This window comes from Helianthus annuus, chromosome 15 (genome assembly GCF_002127325.2).
Source record: "Helianthus annuus cultivar XRQ/B chromosome 15, HanXRQr2.0-SUNRISE, whole genome shotgun sequence".
In the NCBI taxonomy this organism is placed as follows: domain Eukaryota; kingdom Viridiplantae; phylum Streptophyta; class Magnoliopsida; order Asterales; family Asteraceae; genus Helianthus; species Helianthus annuus.
In genome coordinates, this window is record NC_035447.2 from 137,760,265 (window position 1) to 137,782,660 (window position 22,396).

The 22,396-nt window shown below is 41.2% G+C and overlaps 1 protein-coding gene across 1 annotated transcript; it reads left to right on the forward strand.

The window, feature by feature from the left end:
- Nucleotides 1–619: 619 nt before the first annotated feature.
- Nucleotides 620–22,396, forward strand: LOC118487538 (protein FAR1-RELATED SEQUENCE 5-like). The gene is made up of 6 exons (XM_035984475.1): nucleotides 620–851; nucleotides 21,038–21,173; nucleotides 21,362–21,413; nucleotides 21,502–21,618; nucleotides 21,714–22,277; nucleotides 22,361–22,396. The coding sequence occupies exons 1-6, from the start codon at nucleotides 620–622 to the stop codon at nucleotides 22,394–22,396; spliced, it is 1,137 nt and encodes a 378-aa protein (XP_035840368.1).

Genomic DNA, 22,396 nt, shown 5'->3' on the forward strand with positions numbered 1-22,396 from the left:
TATCCCTGAACTTTGCCCATTCCCAATCTTGTCGGTATAATCTTGCATCATTTTCTGCAACAGTGCTCGGTTGCTCCCACTTCTTCGGTATTAAACCGGAAGAAGACCCAATCCCGGATGATGAAGCTTGACCCGTAGTCTTTTGTCTCTTGCTTCCTGCCATGACTACAATCACAAACAAGCAAAGCATCAATATAGATTCAACCTTCATTAACTCCCAAACTTTGAACATGAAGTATGATGTTGACAATTTAATTAACAAGTATACGCAAAGTCGCCTCTTTAAACTTCCAAAGTCGCTCACTTTATCATAACTTATTAATCTTTTATCAATCTTACAATATCTTATAATTTTAACAAAGGTCAACATCATCTTCATGTTCAATCATGTTCATAACAGTGTAATCACTTCACTATGGTTATGACATACTCAAATTCCATTCAAAACAACTAATCTTGTTCAAAATCATGCTAGCACAACATACATTGTCTAAACAACCTACTCTTAAACCAAATAGTTTAAAATTTCGGAAGAAAAACACTAAGATATGATAATCAAGCATAAATTTGAGAAGAATCCATACCTTTGATGTTGTTAGACAAGAAGAACTAAGAAAAGATGGCAAACAAGCAATTTGATGAACACCCTTTCAAAAACCCTAAAGAACACGCCCAGAAATCTTGCACAATAGCAAGATTTGATGAAAACCGTGTTGGGGGTTTTGTTCGTCTTGAAAAATTACTCAAGATGGACCCAAAAATCAGTGTATTTGGTGGAGAATTGAGAGAGTTATGGAAACTTGAAGGTCTAGGGTTCTTGAGGAAGAAGATGGAGAAGATGAAGGAATTGTGTAAGTAGGAGAGAGAGAGAGCAGGGAATTTGTGGCCTTTAGATGATGTAAGGAAGTTATGGACCGAGTTTGTGGTTAATAATGCGTTTGAATGATGTTTGGTTGGGTGAGGAGTGGTTTTAATTCGTTTTTTACAACCTTGGAGCGGACCTGCGTCGGAACAAAAAGGAGAACCCGTCGCCGACGGGTTCAACCCCGTCGCCGACGGGTAGTGTAAATGATGCGTGGTGCCGACGGGTTAAGTATCTGGTTACGGGCAAAAGTGGCCTACGGGAGTTTCAGGAGACCGTCGCCGACGGTCATCAACCCGTCGCCGACGGGTATTAGTGTTTTTTTTTTTTTTTTTTTTGAAAAATAGGAGGAAAATTATGAAGTTTTACCAAAGGGACTATGTACATTAAAAAATCCTAAAAATTATTAAAAATGTTTTTGTGATTTTTATAAGTTAAAATTTTAAACAAATAACCGTTAACGGCCCTACCACCCCCCAAAAAAAATCGTGTGTTGTCCTCAATGCACCAAATCAAGTCTAAAAACATACCTTGTATCTTCATAACCCGTTTGGAGTGCCCGAACTTCACATAATCAAGAAAGGTTAGTATGAACCGGAAACGATTCCCATCCAAACACTCAAACAATTAAATGGGTATACATAACTTTACAAAACGTGTTACCGGCCCTTTTACTTCACCTCATATGTTGGCACGCTTACCAAGAAACATACCAACTCCACATTTGCATCCTTTTTCTCTTCGTTACCATCAAGGAATGGTTTAAGGCGATGACCGTTAACCGTTTGCTTCGACCCGTCCTTCGGGTCCTTGATTGTGACATCTCCGAGTTTCCCGACCCGTGTAATCACATACGGGCCCATCCACTTGCTCTTGAGCTTTCCCGGGAAGTATTTAAGCCTCGAATTGTAGAGCCAAACCTTTTGCCCCACTTCAAACTCCTTTGGCTTCAACTTCGCGTCATGTGCCCTTTTCATGTCATCCTTGTACTTTGAGGCACACTCGTACGCTTCTTCCCTAAGCTCCTCCAACTCGCAAAGCTTTAACTTTCGCTCCTTTCCTGAATCGTCATATTTCATGTTAACCTCTTTTATAGCCCACCAAGCACGATGCACAAGCTCAACCGGCAAGTGACAATTTCGCCCATAAACTAAGCGATAAGGAGTGGTTCCAATAGGTGTTTTATGAGCCGTTCTATAAGCCCATAAAGCATCATTCAACTTCGTTGACCAATCCTTTCGGTCGGGTCGAACGGTCTTTTGCAAAATTTCTTTTATTTGCCTATTGGAAACCTCAACTTGACCGCTTGTTTGTGGGTGGTAGGGAGTAGCAATTCGATGGTCAACACCATACCGTTTCAAGAGTTTGCCAAAATTAAAATTCTTGAAATGAGATCCCCCATCACTAATGATCACTCGAGGAACCCCAAATCTAGAAATTATATTTGTTTGAACAAAATTGCAAACAACGGTGTGGTCATTCGTTTTAGTGGCAATCGCTTCGACCCATTTGGATACATAATCGACCGCCACCAAAATGTATAAGTTGCCATGCGAATTAGGGAATGGGCCCATGAAATCGATCCCCCATACATCAAAAATATCTACAATAAGGATCGGTTGCATGGGCATTTCATCCCTTTTTGATATACTCCCTAACTTTTGACACTCAACACAATTTTTAGCGAAATCAAAAGCATCCTTAAAAATAGTCGGCCAATAAAGGCCGCTATTGAGCACTTTGTGCCCTGTTTTGTGACCACTAAAATGGCCCCCACAAGCAAATGAATGCAAGTGCATCAAGACGCTAGGAATCTCCTCGTCGGGTATGCATCTTCGAACGACTTGATCCGGACAAATCTTGAATAAGTCCGGTTCTTCCAACGTGTAATACTTGATTTGAGACAGGAAGTGCAACCTCTTCCTTCTATCCCAATGAGCCGGCAAGTCACCTGTAACCAAGTAGTTGACAATATTAGCATACCATGGTAATATTCCAACTTTTAGAATTTGCTCATCTGGAAAAGTCTCATTAATTTCTTCACGGGAAGAATCCTCTACACTCAACCGAGACAAATGGTCCGCGGCCACATTCTCGCTCCCTTTCTTATCTCGAATCTCTAGGTCAAACTCTTGTAGCAAGAGAACCCATCGGATTAGCCTCGGCTTCGCATCCTTCTTGTCCATGAGATACCTAACTGCAGAATGGTCAGAATAAACAATGACCTTAGTACCCCATATATAAGCACGAAACTTATCCAACGCATATACCACCGCAAGTAGCTCTTTCTCGGTAGTTGTGTAATTCAATTGTGCATCCGAGAGAGTCTTACTTGCGTAGTAAATAGCAACCGGTTTCTTGTCTACCCTTTGACCCAACACGGCCCCCACCGCATAATCACTTGCATCACACATAATTTCGAATGGTAACGACCAATTCGGTGATTGCAAGATTGGGGCCTCAACCAACTTTTGTTTCAATACATTAAAGGCATTTTGACATTCTTGGTTAAATTCAAACGGGTGATCCTTTAGCAATAATTTACAAAGAGGTTTGGTTATATCACTAAATCCTTTTATAAATCTCCTATAAAACCCCGCGTGCCCCAAAAATGATCTAATACCCTTAACATTCGTGGGATAAGGTAAAGTAGAAATAACTTGCACTTTTGCACGATCAACCTCTATCCCACGACTCGACACTACATGCCCCAACACAATCCCTTCTTGAACCATGAAATGGCTCTTTTCCCAACTCAAAACAAGATTTTTCTCAACACATCTTTTCAAAACTTTTTCGAGTTGGTCAAGGTATGTATCAAATGATGACCCAAATATTGAGAAATCATCCATGAAGATTTCCAAAGACTCCCCCACCATATCTGAAAAGATACTCATCATACACCTTTGAAAGGTGGCGGGGGCATTACAAAGTCCAAACGGCATTCGCCTAAATGCGAAAGTACCATATGGACAAGTAAAAGTAGTCTTTGCTTGGTATTCCGGATGTATAGCAATTTGATTGTATCCGGAATAACCATCCAGAAAACAATAAAATTTTTGTCCGGCCAATTTCTCAACTATTTGGTCAATAAATGGCAAAGGGAAATGGTCTTTGGAAGTTGCGGCATTCAACTTCCTATAGTCAATACAAATACGCCACCCGGTTACCGGCCGAGTGGCGACCTCTTCACCTGCGTCGTTTGTGACGACTTGAATACCCGCCTTTTTTGGAACTGTTTGTGTCGGGCTCACCCATTGGCTATCCGAGATAGGGTATACAATACCCGCATCTAGCCACTTCAAAACTTCCTTCTTCACTACTTCTCGCATATTCGGATTTAGTCTTCTTTGTGTGTCGCGAGAAGGATTCATTCCATCTTCCGTGATGATCTTGTGCATGACCACCGAGGGACTAATTCCCTTCAAATCCGCAATGGTCCACCCGATAGCGGCTCTATGGGTGACCAATACCTTCATCAACCTCTCTTCTTGCTCCCCGGTTAAATTGGATGCAATAATGACCGGAAGCGTGCTACCTTCACCCACATAAGCATACTTAAGATGCTTGGGTAGCACCTTCAACTCTAATGCCGGAGGTTCTTCCAATGACGGCTTCAGCTTCGTGTCAATGCTTTCCGGAAGACTTTCCACTTGATGTGTCCAAGTGGGCCTTCCTTCTTTTGCCGCCATAACCTCCAACTCTTTCATCTCTTCATCCATGCTCCGATTTGTTTCTCCTTGCAACCTGTCAAACATGAAACATTCCTCTATTGTGTTTTCCCCTTCGACACTAGTGTCACATAGAGGTATACACTCGTCAACGATGTCCGCCATGTAACATTCATCGCCAACTAGAGGATCCGTTAATCCCGAAAAGACATTTAACCGCAACCGACGGTTACCAAAAGTCATGTCGACCGTGCCCAATTTGCAATTAATTTGGGCATTCGATGTTGCCAAAAATGGTCGACCAAGGATCACCGTTGGTTGCTTGGTTCGGTCCAAAGAAACATAATCTAATACAAGAAAGTCCACCGGATAGTAAAAGTCCTCGACCTTGACTATTACATCCGTGACTATCCCACGGGGTAGTTTAGGGGTCAAGTCGGCTAACACCACGGTGGTGTTAGACACTTGAAGTGGACCAAAATCATATTGGTCATACAAACTACCCGGCAAGATACTCACACTCGCCCCAAGATCCAAAAGTGCCCGCGTCATTTTGAATTCACCCACTTGTATTGAAATAATGGGCGCCCCCGGATCTTGAAGTTTTGGTGGAAGTGCACCCGAAAGAATCGAACTCACATTTTCGGTTAAATCAAGTTTTTTAGGAAATTTGTGAGTTCTCTTTTGGGTACATAAATCTTTCAAATATTTAGCATATGAAGGAATTTGTTTGATAGCATCTAAGAGTGGTAAGTTAATTTTAACTTGTTTAAAAATTTCCCACATCTCTTCTTGATGTGGGCCTCTTTTGTTTACCACTTTCTTAGATGGTCCCAAAAGAGCTTCGGGAAAAGGGGCGGTATTACCCTCCACACCCTTGTCCTTAGCCTTTGGGATGGGAACGGTCGCAACGGGTGTATCTTTGTTAATTTTTAATTCATTTTTATTTTGACCCGTTCGACCGTTATTCTCTTCATCATCACTCGCATCTTCCACCACCCCTTCAACAAACTTGGGTGGTGGTGGCTCAACACCGTTATCTATCACTCGACCACTACGTAAAGAAATTTTGTTTATTGGTACCTCACGTGTGTTTTTCGAGCTCGACCCTTGATGCTTAGGGTTCATCGTGGTGTCGCTTGGAAGTCCTCCTCCACTTCCGCGCATTTGAGCCATCTCTTGAGCAAGTTGCCCCACTTGCTTCTCCAACGCCTTATGGGATTTATCTCGTACCTCAAACTCTTTCTTCATCTCTTGATTTGAATGATTGATAGCATTCATAATAGCATCAAATTTTGAATTTATCGAGTCATCACCTTGAGAGTTTGAAGCACTACTCCCATTTCCGCCTTGGTTGTAACCCCGTTGATAGTTGCTTTCGCGACTTTGATGTCCTTGGTTACCCCCTTGATTGTAATTCCTTTGGTAACCCCCTTGGTTACCACCTTGACGATTGTTGTATGAGGACCCACCTTGACCACTTTGATTACCCGATTGGAAATTCGGATTCATTTGATTTGAGGCGTTACCATACTGGAAATTAGGGTGATTTCTCAAACCCGGATGGTAAGTGTTTGAATTCATGTCGTATTGCTTTCGATCCCCATACACTTGATTCACCTCCTCGGTGTAGTCACTCGATCCCGTTGGGCATTTCTTGGTGCTATGCCCAATATCACCACAATCTTCACACACTTCAAATTGAACCGCGTTCACCTCTTTCTTTTTCTTCAATTGGGCTATTTCTCGCTCTAATGTGGAAATCCTATCCTTGGAATCGAGATCGGGAAGTGATCGGGAAACCGGATGCCTTTTTGCTCTATCGGCCGATTCTTTTTGTTTGGACCGTTTGCTCATCCTCTCCAAAAATTCCCAATCGTCATCCTCATGATTGCTCAAGAGTGTACCATTGCTTGTCGTCTCAAGCCGATTCCAAGTTGCATCATCCAAACCCCGTACGAAACATTTCACCAATTCCCATTTTTCTATTTGGTGATGTGGGCATCTCCTCATGAGTTCTTTGAATCGGGTGAATGCTTCATGTAAAGGCTCACTTGAAAGTTGACGAAATGACCGAATTTCATCTCTAGCATCGTCGGTCTTGGCCATGGAATAGTACTCATCCAAAAACGCTTGTTGCATTTGTTCCCAAGTTCGAATACTATTGGCCGGAAGTGTAAAGAACCACTGTTTTGCTTTATCTTTCAATGAAAATTGAAATAGCCGAAGCTTCACTTCCTCTAGTGCGAAATTATGCCCTCCAATAGTATCACAAATAGACGAGAACTCCGTCAAATGAGTGTACGGCTCGTCATTGGACCTCCCGTTGAAATGAGGAAGGATGTTGATGTAATGCGGCTTACAATCGAACATCCTCCTTTCGCATACTATTGGAGAGTTGTTCTCGGTCACTATTGGTCGGAAACGGTCGTTTACTCCCCGTGGAGGTTGTTGACGACGTTGTGGCCCATTAACTTCTTGATCGACCGGTCTTCGATTATCCCGTCTTTCATCCCGTCGCTCCTCTCTTCGATTATCTCTCGGGTTACCACCTCCCACAAAACGAGGAATCCGGTTAGGGTTTACATTGTTGTTGTTGTAAAACCCTTCATTCCGGTTCCGTTGGTTGTTGTTTTGTGGTTGACGGTTGTTCCCATAACCATTGTTTCTTCCACCCCCGTAGCCATATTCCTCTTCCCCAACATAGTTGGCGTTTTGAGACCCAAACTCCTCATCGTCGTACCTTCGAGCATTGTATACGTTTCCCCTATTCAAGTAACCCCAATCTTCATCATCATTGGCTCGATCATCATAATAACCCCCATCGTCCGAATTTTCCGTATGAATGCTCACGTGTTCCGGTGATTGATAACCGGGAACACTAGACGGTTCGTCATCGGGAATTGCATTCCTTAAATCGTCGATGTTGAAAAACGGGTCTTCATTTACGGGATTGCCGTGATCACGGTTACCTCTTCGATCGGAGTTGACATTCCGATCATCAAGGTTAATAGGTAACGATGCTTGTCGGTGAAGAGGTTGTTGTTGAGGTGTTCGTTGGGTGTTGTTGGTGTTTTGGTTTCGGAAAGGTGGAGTGGGTGGTCTTGCGTTGGTGTTACCACCCGGTTGCTCTTGAGCGGGATAAAAGGCTCCTCGGGATTGGAATTGATTTGGGTGGAGGTTTTGGTTTGGGTTAAATTCTTGGTTGGAATTGGGGTTTGCCATTGAATCGGTTTCAATGGTTGGTGTGAATGGTGGTGTTTGGTTGGTTTGATTAGAAGCAAGAGTTGCTTCTAACCGGCTTGCTAAGTTTCTTCTTGCGAGTCTTTCAATTTCCGGTTCATAGACTAGAGGTGAAGTCCTCCCGGAATTTCGTGTACGCATGCACTACCTGCAACCTGCACAAGTAACGCACCCCGCGTAACAAGGAAAAAGACAAGTACAAAAAGAAAGCTAAACAAATTAAACAGTTAATCACGAAAATTCAAACAATATCCAAACACAAAGCGCACGCACTCCCCGGCAACGGCGCCAAAATTTGATCGGAGAGTCGCGCTCCGGTCAAAGATAATATTTATATACCCTAATTACCCTTAACAAATAGCTAGTGGTAGTAAGGGGTCGAACCACGAAGAGTATGTGGTTTGTGTGCGGATTTGATTGAATTATGAATAGATGTTGTCACTTTTATGAAGCTTGCTAAAATATGTTTTTGTGTTTTTGTTTGATTGGAGATGTGAATTATAAATACTAAAAACAAACAATTGCAATGATGTAAATAAAGGTTTTGACAAGATAGAGAAAACAAGGTTCACACCCGGTTCGGTTATTGCAATCCTAGGGTTCTTACAAGTTTTAGATTTAATTCACTTGAATATGTTATTAACGGATTTCTATCATCAAAGCTTAGGTGCCAATTGTTATCAACGCATACACGGACTACAATGCACTTCGTTACTTCGGACAAGTAAAACCTTTTGAATGACAAGGCATAATTGCACAAACTTATTTCGCAAAGTCAAATTTCATAACTCACTCGACAATTCACAAATATAGTTCAAATGCAAGACAATTGTCAATGAATTCAAATACAAATCAAGTTGTCACAAAACCAAACTAAATCATTGTTCAAACCCTAGACTTACAATAACCTACACCGGGGTGAAACCTCCAAGGAATTAGCCGAGCATGATCGAGGAAACTTGATCACCGGATGTTGAAAGCTTGACTTGGATCATCGTAAAGCGTGAAGATGGAATGATGGATGAGGGTTGGAGTTTTGATTGGATGATGATGGTAAATGGATGTGTGGTGTGGTGAATTGATGGGAGGATGGAACTAGGGTTGTTGAAATCAAGAAGAAGATGATGATGCTTTCTTGATTCGGGTGTAGGATGGATGGTAGGTTGATTGGAGATGAGATGATGTGGTGGGTGAATGATGGCTCCAAGACTAAGTTCAAATCTCCAAAAATGTGTAACTCCCGTCTTCAATGAGTTGAGGACCAATGGAAATCGAGCTAGACCCCCAAATAGCAAAAATTCACGTTTCACAAATCCAGCACCCGTCGCCGACGGGTCTGACCCCGTCGCCGACGGGCTCCCAAAAAGCCTGGTTCGGCCGACGCCTTAAGCGACTGGATACGGGAAAATGTTGCCTACGGGTTTTTCTGGGACCCGTCCGGGACGGGTATACACCCGTCGCCGACGGCCCTTAAAAGTCCAATTCTCCGTTTCTTGTTCCTTGCACTCTCGATTGATCCGTAACGCATCCCGGTGCTCCGGTTTTCGACCCGATGACCCGTAAAGCTCCCGAAAAGCTCCTTAAACTCCATCAAACCTGCAAAACACATTCTTGATTAAAAGTAGGCTATTCGAAACTAAAACTTACGTAAAAACGTTAAGTTACACAATAGCAAGCACCGGTTTTCAACCACGTATCAACCCCTTCAACATATACTGGTAACTTTATTTCTCCCACTGTGTTCCTGGCTTCCCCACTGAAACCAACAAGTACAGTGGACTTTAAGGTGATATCCATCAGAGATACATTCAACCTTTTCAATGTCTCTAGTTGGATTATGTTGACGGAGCTGCTATTATCCACCAGTATCCTGTGTACAAAATGGTTAGCGACATATAAGGTAATTACTAGAGCATCATGGTGAGGATCCTGAATAGTATCCCTGTCATCACTATCAAAAGTGATCAGTTTGTCAGTTGTGAGCGTCGTCATCCTGGTCGGCTTTTCTCCTCTTTCGGCCTTGGCCTCCTTTGCATGCCTCTTGGCAGCAGAATATGAAGTCCCACAAATGTCGGATCCTCCTGAAATAAAGTTAATTATCTTGGCATCCGCAGGAGGTGATGCTGCTCGTTCAGGATCCTTCTCAGTATCCTGACCCTTATTCTTCTTTTTTCCCAGAAGATCCTTCAGATATCCTTTGCTTAAGAGATAACTTATTTCTTTCCTCAGGGCAATGCAATCCTCAGTAACATGTCTGAAATCCTCATGGAAGGCACACCATTTGGACTTATCCTTCCAATAAGTTTTTTGTTGATTCTTCCAAGGCCACCTGGCTTTGTCTCCTAAACCCTGCATAGCATACATCAGTTCAGGTATATTAACAGAAAAACAGTATTCAGATAATTCAGGATACTCCTCAGAATCCTCGTCTTCAACAGCATTGACTTTCTTGTTGTCATTTCGGCCATATGACTTTGAGCGATATGGTTTATACGAGGATTCTAATTTCCTGTTGGTTTACTTGTAGGTTGTGGACGAATTCATTCTCTCTTGCATCTTTTTGTCATCCTCCAGCCGAATGTATCTCAATGCCCTGTTACGAGCTTCATCCAGATTCCTGCAAGGATTCATTACAAGATCCTGGTAAAATTGAGAATCCTTCTACAATCCCATCTTGAAAGCCTGCACAGCTGTTGCAACATCAAGGTGCGGGATATCTAAGGATTCCCGGCTAAACTTATTCACATAATCCCTCAAGGATTCCTGAGGTCCTTGAGTTATCCTGTAGAGGTCACTGGTTAGTTTCTCAAAACTCCGGCTGCAAGAAAACTGACTATTAAATAAATTAACCAAATGAGCAAACGAAGTAATTGAGTGAGGAGGAACATTTAACAACCATTTTAAGGCTGATCCTGTCAAGGTAGAACCAAAACCCTTGCACAAGCATGCTTCCTTGAGATCTGGAGGGATAGGATTAATTTCCATCCTTTCCCTATACTGGGCGATATGCTCCTCAGGATCCGTAGTTCCGTCATAAAGTTTCATATTGGGGGTTTGAAATCCTTTTGGAATTTCAGCATCACAAATGGGATATGCAAACTGCGATATCCTGTGGCTATCCTGGGATACTTCAGGAATCGGCTGCACCACCCCAGGTACACTGGATATCATGTCTTTCAGCTTCTAAAGCTCTCTAGACAACGCTGATGTCATTCCTGCATCCTGCAAAGATCCAACACCGTTAGTGGTAAGTGTATTATTATTATTAGATACATTACCGTTCTGAAGGTTTTGGCCATATCCTGAAGCATATCCTGAGCTTCTCATAGTTGATATTCTAACTGATGAGGGTATCTCAGGAATATGATTCTGGGAATGGCTAGGCACAATATTTCCTCGGTTATCCTCAGTATAAACTGCAGAACTGAAGTTCAAAGCCCTGGGTTGCAAGGGAGTGACAGTGTTTTCAGCAGGCCTACTCGAGCTTGACTTCAAGAGCTGTATCTCTCTCATCAGCATCTGATTAGTTTCCTGCTGCTGCCTCATCTGTTCCTGTACACTACCAAACAAATTTAGAATTTCCTCATTAGAAGCTAAAACAGGACCGGGCCCCTGGACATTGCGGGTGGGGATAACATCCCGAGCCACATGAATTTCAGTTCCTTGAGAAGAAGCTTGAGATCTCGGAGGAGGTGGTGGAAGCACCGAACCAATTGTTGCAGAGGTTGAAACAGACATGGTGGAAGAGCTCATGTTTGATCTTGAGGCCATTGAAAATAATTTTGAAAAGAATTTCGAAATCAGAAAACCGAATAGCGATTTTGCAAAAGATTTTAGTAAAAATAGCACCACTTGCCCCACGGTGGGCGCCAAATTGTTTTGGTCAAAAATTATCGAAGCAATTAAGTGATCAAATTAGTTAAGTGGGGTAGTGTGCTAGAAATGTGTGTTAAAAATATTCAAGTAAAGTTGTTTGCAAAAACAGATTCAGGATACGGCTCAAGATATAGAGCTGTATCTATGATCAAACAATGAGCAAAAAAGGTAGAGGGTGACACCGGATATACGAGGAAAGCCCTTGATCAATCTAGATCGCCGGAACAAAACCTCAGGAGCTGACAATCGCAGCTGCCTTGTTCTTCAATTGATTCAAATATCAGGATACAGTGAAGGATGTGATGCGGATCAAGTAGGTGTTACAAGGTAATTTGAGTACAAGTGTTTGTGTATAGTGATTGCTAGCAGCTAGAATGTAAATTGTGTGAATGGAAAGTGAGTGCCTTAACTTGAGCTGGTCCATCTATTTATAGTAAAAGAGATGTAACAAACTACCCTACTAAACCGGGATTCGGCAGATATTCCCCATTCGAACGTTGTAGACCTGGTCTTTCGCGTTCAACGTCTCTCACATAACTGATTTGCCCGAGTCTTAAGGGGAAGAGGTCCACTTGACCGTTAGTGACCCACAGCTTCTAACCTACACGTGGTTAATTCAGCTAATACCAGGATATCGCACCAGGATGTTACCAATATCCTGATCCGGTATCCTGACCACAAGTAAACAATAAAAAGCAGAATATTAGTCAGGATATATATATGCTCAGAAAATGACCCTCGTCATTCGATGTTGAAGTCGCTACCGGAAGAACTGTCGCCGTCAATTCTGTTCTCCGTGATTGTACTCTTGAGCTCAACAATCACATGTTCCCAATCGACCTTATTCCAATGCAACTCGGTAGTTTCGATGTCATAATAGGCATGGACTTTCTTCGCGAAAACCATGCTGAAGTTGTGTGCTTCGACAAGATGATTCGATTCTCGCTCGCAAATGGTGATTTACTATGTGTTTATGGCGAAACTGCTTCGAAGGGCCTCAAGCTCATGTCGTGTGTCCAAGCTAGCAAGTATCTCCGGAAGGAATGCAGAGCTTTCTTGGCCAACATCGTAGTAGCGGAGAAGGAAAAGAAAAAGAAGACAGAAGTTAAAGACGTTCCTGTGGTCCGCGAATTTCCTCAGGTGTTCCCTGATGATCTTCCTGGACTACCGCCAAGTCGCGATATCGACTTCCGAATCGACCTCATTCCTGGAGCCAACCCTGTTGCCAAAGCCCCATACCGACTCGCGCCGTCCGAAATGCGTGAACTCTCAAACCAACTCCAGGAATTACTTGAGAAAGGCTTTATTCGCCCGAGCACCTCTCCTTGGGGCGCGCCAGACCGCCAGTCCTCTTCGTCAAAAAGAAGGATGGGTCGTTCAGGATGTGCATCGACTACCAGGAATTGAATAAGTTAACCATGAAGAACCGTTATCCCCTACCTCGCATCGACGATTTGTTTGATCAGCTGCAAGGTGCTACGTGTTTCTCAAAGATCGATCTCCATTCAGGCTATCACCAGCTACATATTCAAGAGGAGGATATACCTAAAAGCGCTTTTCGCACCCACTACGGCCACTACGAGTTCGTTATTATGCCTTTTGGTTTAACCAACGTGCCCGAGGTTTTCATGGATCTGATGAATCGCATGTGTAAACCTTATCTCGACCGTTTCGTCATCGTATTTATCGACGATGTCTTGATCTATTCCAAATCGAAAGCCGAACACGCGCAACATCTACGTTTGGTTCTTGAACTACTCCAGGGGAACCAACTCTATGCCAAGTTCTCAAAGTGTTAATTCTGGTTAGAGGAGGTTCACTTTCTGGGTCACATTGTTAATAGTCAGGGTATCCATGTCGATCCTGCGAAGATTGAAGCAGTTAAGAGTTGGATTACGCCAAAGAACCCATCTGAAGTCCGTTCTTTCTCGGATTAGCGGGCTATTATCGACGATTTATCGAAGGATTCTCAAAGATCGCTGTGCCGCTTACTGCTCTTACGCATAAAGACGGGTCTGTTGTTTGGGGAACTGAACAAGAGTCTGCTTTCCAAACCCTCAAGCGTATGCTCTGCAGCGCTCCTGTTCTCACATTGCCCGGTGGAAATGACGGTTTCATTGTCTATTGTGATGCTTCCAACCTTGGTCTTGGTTGTGTTCTTATGCAACGAGCCAAGGTTATAGCGTACGCATCTCGTCAGCTCAAAATCCACGAGAAGAACTATACAACCCATGACCTCAAGCTAGGCGCAGTTGTTTTCGCGTTAAAGATATGGAGACACTACCTGTATGGTACCAAGTGTACGATCTTCACCGATCACAGGAGTCTACAACATATCTTTGATCAGAAAGAGCTTAATATGCGTCAACGCCGATGGGTAGAACTTCTCAATGATTACGACTGCGAGATTCATTATCACCCAAGCAAAGCAAATGTCGTTGCCGACGCTCTCAGCAGACGGAGTTATTTGCTCAGTATTCGCAATACCCAAGCCCAATACAATCTCGAAGCCCTCATCCGCGAAGCCCATCACGCCTGTTTTAATGAACGCACTCTGAAGAAGGAACGAATCTATCACGACGGAGCTCAGCTAGTGAGTAAATCTAATGGGATCTTCTATTTTCTGGACCGAATTTGGATCCCTAAGCGGACCGAATTGCGAAAGACTTTGATGGATGAAGCCCACAAAACCCGGTATTCTATTCATCCCGGTGCCGACAAAATGTACCAGGATCTTCACTACAAGTACTGGTGGCCTGGCATGAAAAGAGATATTGCTCTCTACGTTGGGAAGTGCCTGACTTGTGCAAGGGTTAAGGCTGAACATCAAAGACCCTCTGGCTTACTCGAGCAACCCCCAATCCCTATGTGGAAATGGGAGAGTATAGCTATGGACTTCATAACCAAACTTCCGCACACGTCATCAGGTCACGACAGCATTTGGGTTGTTGTTGATCGTCTAACCAAATCAGCCCACTTTCTGCCAATACGGGAAGATTACAAGGTGGAACGACTAGCCCGAATCTACACCAATGAGATCATTTGTAATCATGGGACGCCTCGTGACATCATCTCTGACCATGATGCTCGGTTTACCTCGCGATTGTGGGAAACGTTTCAAGCTGCTCTTGGTACTATGCTTAACCTGAGCACCGCATTCCATCCTCAAACCGACGGCCAGACTGAGTGAACGATTCGTACCCTTGAAGACATGCTCCGTTCGTGTGTCATAGACTTAGTTGGTAATTGGGACAAATACCTGCCGTTAGTCGAATTCTCGTATAACAACAGTTATTATACCAGCATCCAAATGGCAGCATTCGAGGCTTTATATGGATGAAGATGTCGATCGCCTATTGTGTGGCACGAGATCGGTCACTCGCAATTAACCGGTCCGGAGCTATTGCAAGAAACGAATGACAAAGTCCTCCAAATTCGTGACAACTTGTTGAAAACTCAAAGTAGACAGAAAAGTTACGCCGATAGACGATGCAAGCCCCTTGAATTTGACGTTGGCGACTACGTACTCCTAAAGGTATCACCTTGGAAGGGTGTGGTCAGATTCGGCAAGAAAGGGAAACTAGCGCCTCGGTATGTTGGACCTTTTAAGATTCTGGAAAGGATCGGAAAAGTCGCCTACAGACTCGAACTACCGGAGGAACTTAGTAACGTCCACCCGACTTTCCACGTGTCAAACCTCCAAAAGTGCCTGGCTGAGCATGATTTAATTGTACCCCTCAATGACCTCCAAATAAACGAAACACTACACTTCGTGGAGAAACCTGTTGAAATCATGGATCGCCAAACCAAGCAGCTCAGACGCTCGCGCATTCCTATTGTGAAAGTCCGATGGGAAGGCAAACGAGGCGCAAAGTTCACTTGGGAACTCGAAAGCGACATGAAGGCGAAGTACCCGCAGTTGTTTGAAGGAACTTGTTCTAGAGAGTGAAAGTCCAGAAAGAGAAAGTTCTCCAAGGTGATTCACGGTGTTGTGCGACTTCCAGCTTAATTTCGGGATGAAATTCCCTAAACAAGGGGAGGCTGTAACACCCCGTGTTTCCAAGGTCAAAGTCAAAGTCAAGATTGATGTCAAAGGAAGAAAAGATCGCTAATTGCGATCTGTCACTCCTTGCTCAATCCCTGTTTTGACTTCTTTGACTATAGCAAGTCTATTTCATGTTTTACGTTAGTTGTATTATGTGGAGTAATTAGTTAAAATCGAAGTAATCGAATTGTTTATCGCTACGAACCGCTTTACGACTGTGAATAATAGGAAGTAACAATGCGATAAAGTTACCTAAACACTAATCGAACTAATCTAATCAACATCGCGCTCGCAACTCGAATTACGCAACTCTGGAGATTATTATACGTGTGTGTGTGCCTTATGTGTTACCTGTGCGTGTTTATTTATGTTAATGTGTGGTAATAAATCGAATCGCAATCGAAACGCAATCGAACTCAATCGAAATCGAATCATGATAATTAGTTGAGAAAGGATAGTGCTCGAAATGAGTAGTTGGGATTAAAAGTAATTTGAATAGGAAACTCTATCGCATTCGCATCAATCGCAATCGAAATCGAAACATCAAAAATCGTCGCGTCAAACACACGAACCAAGTGCCATCCGGCAGATAGCCATCCGACCGGACAGCCACTTGGTCATGGTGTCAGGCGCCATCCGACCGAGATGACATCCAACCAGATAGTCATCCGGGCGGGGTGCCATCCGACCGACCCACACTTTCCCCTTTTGGAATCCTATAAATACCCATGTCACTCTAAATCTTTCTACTTTGGGAAACCTCTGTCCGACCAGCACGCTCAGCTCACCTTTTCTTCGATTTCTCTCAATCCCGGTCAGATCTCGTCCTAAATCTCATACTTTCTTGATCTACACGCACTCTTACACCTTCCTATCATTTGAATCTTTACTTTTAACCATGAAATCGCTAGATTTGAGGTGTTCTAGGATGATGTCATCATGTGTTCTTGAAGAACTTCATGTTTTGGCTTCAATCCACCGAGAACAACTCAGATCTAACTGATTTCCATGCAAATAAACAAAGATCTATGCTAGATGTAAATATATTCATGGTGAAAAAGGATTGAAAGATGGTTTCTAACCTTCTTTCAACTCTTTTTCGCTCTATACACTCAAAACCGATAGGATCCGACCTTGATCTAGTCATCTACCCATTCCCAGTGATGTACTAGTTCAAGATCTGGATTCTACACGCGAGACCACCGATTTCGGGTTAACCAAGAATAAGCGTCTCGAACCGGCTAACTGGCCGAACTAGGGTGATTCCTGGTCGGTCTGGTCACTTAAGTCAAGATGGGGTATTGAACGAATTGCTATCCGAACGGACTACCATCCGACCAGATTACTCTTCGGATCATGAGATACTAGGACTTTGAAGACTTAAACAATTTTCAACATGTTCGTTAACAGGGTTGCCACCCGGTCGGATGAACATCCGACCACGTGACTCCTCTGCTGTGAACTTGTCCCCACAAGGTAACCTCATCACTAGAGTCGCCGTCCGACCGGACTACCATCCGACCGGGTGACCATCCTAGCGGAATGTCATCCGCACGATTGACCGTCCGATCGACCGACTTGAAGGACAGAGATACCTTAATGTTTTCAAAATGCTACAGCGAAAACTTCAAAAGACAAGCCATCGTACACAAACACATTCTTCTCATAGGAAGAAACAATCCACTCGAATAGTCATCCGACCGAACTGCTATCCGACCCATTCACACGTTATATTATTTACGCGTCACTTATCGTTATGCTATCAATCCATTCAGGCTAACTTTACTCGCTAAGCGCTCCCTTCAATCCATCAACCGCTGTGAGTATACTCGAGCCCTTTTTGCTTTATGCACTTTTGGGTATTACATACGTTACAACTATTCAAAACATAATTGAACACACTACGCAATATTTTTAAACGCTAACCGTTATCGCATGTTATACGTGACTTAATGAATGCTTGTTTGCTATGTTTACACATGGAATGTTGTCTACCTGCCTTAACGAGGATAGTACTATAGTTAGGACTCAGCACCCGTTCACTCGGGGGTTTTTAAGGACAATTATTTGCATGGATTACAGTGGTGATCATGTATTACGAACTGCCTTGGGCAGTCAACCCGTAGTCATTGGTATCGATAGGTTCATGTCGATAACTAACATGTATCGTTTTCCTCTGTGTACGTGCTGGTTATGCGTAAACTATTTCGAACTCTATATGCTATTATCAAACTTGTATACTCGCCTTTACACTATGTGTATTGACTTTATTTTAACGTATGTGACAGGTGTTTAGGATGCTTATCTGCTAGGAAAGCGAGGCTAGAATAAAGCTCTAGAGTCCAACAAATAGTTGTTTATAGTAATTGAATCAAGGGTCTCTAGAAACAGATAAACAATTGCTATATTTAAATCTGAGTTGTCGGAACATAATTAATTGCCTAGATTTGGTCTGTAATAATTTGTTTATTGTTTGAGACATGGTATGAGACATGTTATTTTAAATTGAATAGTAATGATTATTGTTATGGAAACTTCTGGACAATCTGTTTCGCTCAGTGCCGCGACCCGATGATTCCGCCATCGGTTGAGGTGTGACATGAGGCTCCCAGACGGTGCTTGCGAGCTGATCCGAGGCTTCCGATGGCTGTCGGCTTGGTCCGAGAGGGGGAGAGGAGATAAGTTTAGGTTTTTCAAACAATGGAATGTAGGCTGCATATATGGGGTTTCGGTAGGGCATAAAAGGAGGTTTAGGCCAGATTATGTAGGTGTGCGACCCACTTGTGTTGCGGGCCAGAAGGTCTCGAGTCGAGACCGAGTCGGAACCGTGGTTTCGGCTCATACTTGTCCACATTCATAGTATATATATATATATATATATATATATATATATATGTATATATATATAATAAACCTAATCATAAAAAACACAGAATCACAGAATGCAGAGATTTAAATAACAGGTTCGCATTCAATATCATATATGTTTAACGGTATCGTACAATAAGGTTATTCGGGAAAACCCGAAGTGTTACAATTGGTAACGTATTACGGAATTTGTCAAAGAAATGATACATATGCACATGTACATCGATAATTGTTACTCAAATTTTTTTTTATTTTTTAGGGACAAAATATAGTGATTTTTTGAAAAAAAATATTAAAAAAATTATGTGTTTTTTTAGGTATTTTTTTGTGTTCACATTGATTCTGTGATTCTCGCAAAGTAGTTCTCAAATGAACCCTAACACACACACACACACACACATATATATATATATATATATATATATATATATATATATATATATATATATATATATATATATATATATAGGGGAAGATTCATTTGAGAAGAAATTTAATGTGAGAAGAAAAAGAAGAAAGGGCATATTAGTAAAATGCTATTTAATTTATAACTCATATTATTATTTTTTCTTTCTTTAATTAATTAGTCAACTAATCATTAATTATCCTACATATAATCTACAAAACCTACACATATCAAAATTTTCCTACATATACCCTACACATTATATAATTTTATCCTACACAGTCGAAATTTATCCTGCACACCTCGAAATATATCCTACACAACTCGTAATTTATCCTACACAACTAATAATTTATTCTACACTTTAAATTAAGTTTTTTTTTTTTAATTTGAAAAAAGTATATATATTGAAAAGGAGTTACAAATTTAATTTAACTAGTTATTAAAGTGGAAGAATACAAATTAATGATTTATGTAAGTTTACCAATATACCCTTATATTAAAATTAAATACAAATATTAAATGAAGTAAAATGAAGCATTCTTATTGGTTGAAATTTCTTCTTTTTTATTCTTACAAAAAAATTCTTCTCATTTGAACCCTCCACTATATATAAGTATATATATATATATATATATATATATATATATATATATATATATATAGGTAAAGAGTATGGTACAAATATGGTTATCCTACATTATATACGCTATATTGTGAGTCGTACACGTGTCCTGATTCATTTCGGTTTAAGAAGGTTAAATCAGACAATTAACCTAATCATCAGAGGGCAAATTCGTCTCTTCATTCATTCAGCGAGATGTTCGTTACACTAATATCCCGGTAATTATTATTCAAATCAGTTTTAAATTTTCTATAATTCACAATTTGCAGTTTTCATTCGTACGTGATAGGGTTTCATTCAATTTGTCTATTTCGATGGATCCACAGAGTAGCACTGGATGAACAGAAGTTGATTTTGAAGAAAATCGACCGATCGATGATCATGCTCAATTATCTGCTTATCAGAGAGTTTCGATTGAGGATGTTTTAAATCCGCGACCTGCAAATCCAATTCCAATTCCAATTTCAAGTTCAAGTGCTGCAAACGAGTTTTCTATTGGTAATTATGTTAATTCAGATATCTAAATTGTTCGTATAATTGTTTTTTGTTTAATCGTAGCATTGTTGTAGCTGTTTTTGTAGTTTGAATGTTTGATTACACTTTTGTATTTTTTGAGAAGCAACATGTATAACTTCGCATGTTATTACTCTTTACAATTCTCATTTGAATTTTTTTTTTTTTTTGCAATTTCGCATGTTACTATGTAATAAATCGCATATGTAATTCAGATTAATCAATATCATCATTTCGCATGTTTTGATCAGACGATTTTGCATGTGGTTTATATGACGTTTTATGTTTTTTTATTTTGATTCATGTAGATGAAAGCGTTTACACTCCGGAGGTTCAGGCATCAGCTACACCTGTTGTTGGAATGCAATTTATCTCCATTGAACAAGCATATGCGTTTTATCAATTATATGCTAAGTTAGCTGGTTTTTCTATTCGGAAGGGTGGTGAAGTATACAGTGGTGGTATAATCAAAACTAAGTATTTTGTTTGTTCTAAAGAGGGACATAAGCCTTTGTGTATTGATGATCATTCGAAGTCAAAAAAGCAATTCAAAACAAGGAACAGGGGGACTATTAGGACCGGATGCAAAGCTCAACTTATGATTTGCACTGTGGATGGTAGATTATATACAGTAAAGAGATTTGTTAATGGTCATAATCATAAGTTTGTTTGTCAAAATGACATTCACATGCTCCCAGCTTACAGACAATTGTCAGATGTCCAGGAGGAGATGGTATGGGAACTAGGCACTTTAAACCTTGGTCCTGTCAAAGCTTTCCATATAATGAGGAAACGTTATGGTGGTTTCGAGAACGTTGGTGCCACGGTTGATGATTGAAAAAATTTTAGGAAGCGAATAAACACCTATATAGGAGAGTATGACGCTAACATGGTTATAAATAGGATGACTGACAAAAAAAATATTTAGCTGATTATTCGTTTGAATACTCTGTTGATGATGGCAAACGGTTAACTGGTTTGTTCTGGGCTGATGGTTTATGCAAGCTTAACTATATGGAATTTGGCGATGTGATATCGTTCGATGCAACCTTCAAGACAAACAGGTAACTGTTTCAAAGACAAACATGTTTTGTTACTGATTTTTCGCATGTTTGTTGGCTAATGAGTGTTCAATATCGCATGTGTAGACACAAAGTGGTGTTGAATATATCGCATGCCTTTTTCCTCTGGTTTCGCATTTGATTTTTATTAATTCGCATATAATAAACGTGATTTCGCATTTGTTGTTCAGGTACAAGATGGTGTTTGTTCCTTTCACAGGCATTGACAACCACTGTCGGAATGTAACACTCTCAGCTGGGTTGTTGGCATCAGAGTATTGAATCATATAAATGGCTTCTAAATTCATTTTTAAAGTCATTTGGTCGGCAGCCTAATGTTGTAGTGACGGATCAAGACCCTGCTATGAAACAGGCTATTGAGGAGGTTTTCCCTATTAGCAGACACAAATTGTGTATGTGGCACATAATGAAAAAAGTGGCAGATAAGGTAGAGCATGCAATATTTTTGTGTTTTGTTGGTGTTATTTTTTATTATTATAGTTTTTTGTAATAGACTGATATAAAATGCATTTATTGTTAAAGGTTGGACACGAGTTGTGCAATAATGATGAGTTTAAAAGGAGGATGTGCGACATTGTTTGGACTGATTCGATTGAGCTCGAAGAATTCGAAAGACAGTGGAAGTTGGTGATGATTGAGTTTGGTCTTACTGAAAACAAATGGATTGATGATATGTTTGGGATGAGATCCATGTGGATTCCGGCTTTTTACCGGCATGAGCCAATGTCAGGTCTTATGAGAACAACTTCAAGATCAGAGAGTGAGAACCATTTTTTTTGTCAGGTTGCTAATTCACAACTCACACTCGTAGAGTTTATGAATCATTTTGATGGGGCAATGGATGTACAAAGGTTCAATCATAGAAAAAATGATCATATTTCAAGATATACTGAGCCAGCTGATTGGAGTCAAACTACATTGGAAAAAGATGCTGCTAAGATCTACACCAGGTCTATATTTTTTTATCAGCAATTAGAGATACATGGAACAATTTCTGAATGTTTGCCGATGGACACCAAAGTTGAAGGTCCACGTATCAGAATATTGTTGAAGGACTTTAAAGCACATGGAGATGGTTTATTGGAGGTATTTTACATGTTTTTTTAGATATGCGAATTTGTTACATTACATATGCGATTTTAGTTTATTCATTTTACATTATTTTTTAGATATGCGAAATTGTTATGTTCCACATGCGATATTAA

What these genes read in the sequence shown, in the direction of transcription:
- LOC118487538 (XM_035984475.1), top strand. Translation starts at nt 620, where the DNA reads ATGGCAAACAAGCAATTTGATGAACACCCTTTCAAAAACCCTAAAGAA. An exon ending in TTGACAACCACTGTCGGAAT is followed by an intron (nt 21,414 to 21,501) that starts GTAACACTCTCA and finishes TTTGGTCGGCAG; the next exon opens with CCTAATGTTGTAGTGACGGA. An exon ending in ATGGAGATGGTTTATTGGAG is followed by an intron (nt 22,278 to 22,360) that starts GTATTTTACATG and finishes ATTATTTTTTAG; the next exon opens with ATATGCGAAATTGTTATGTT.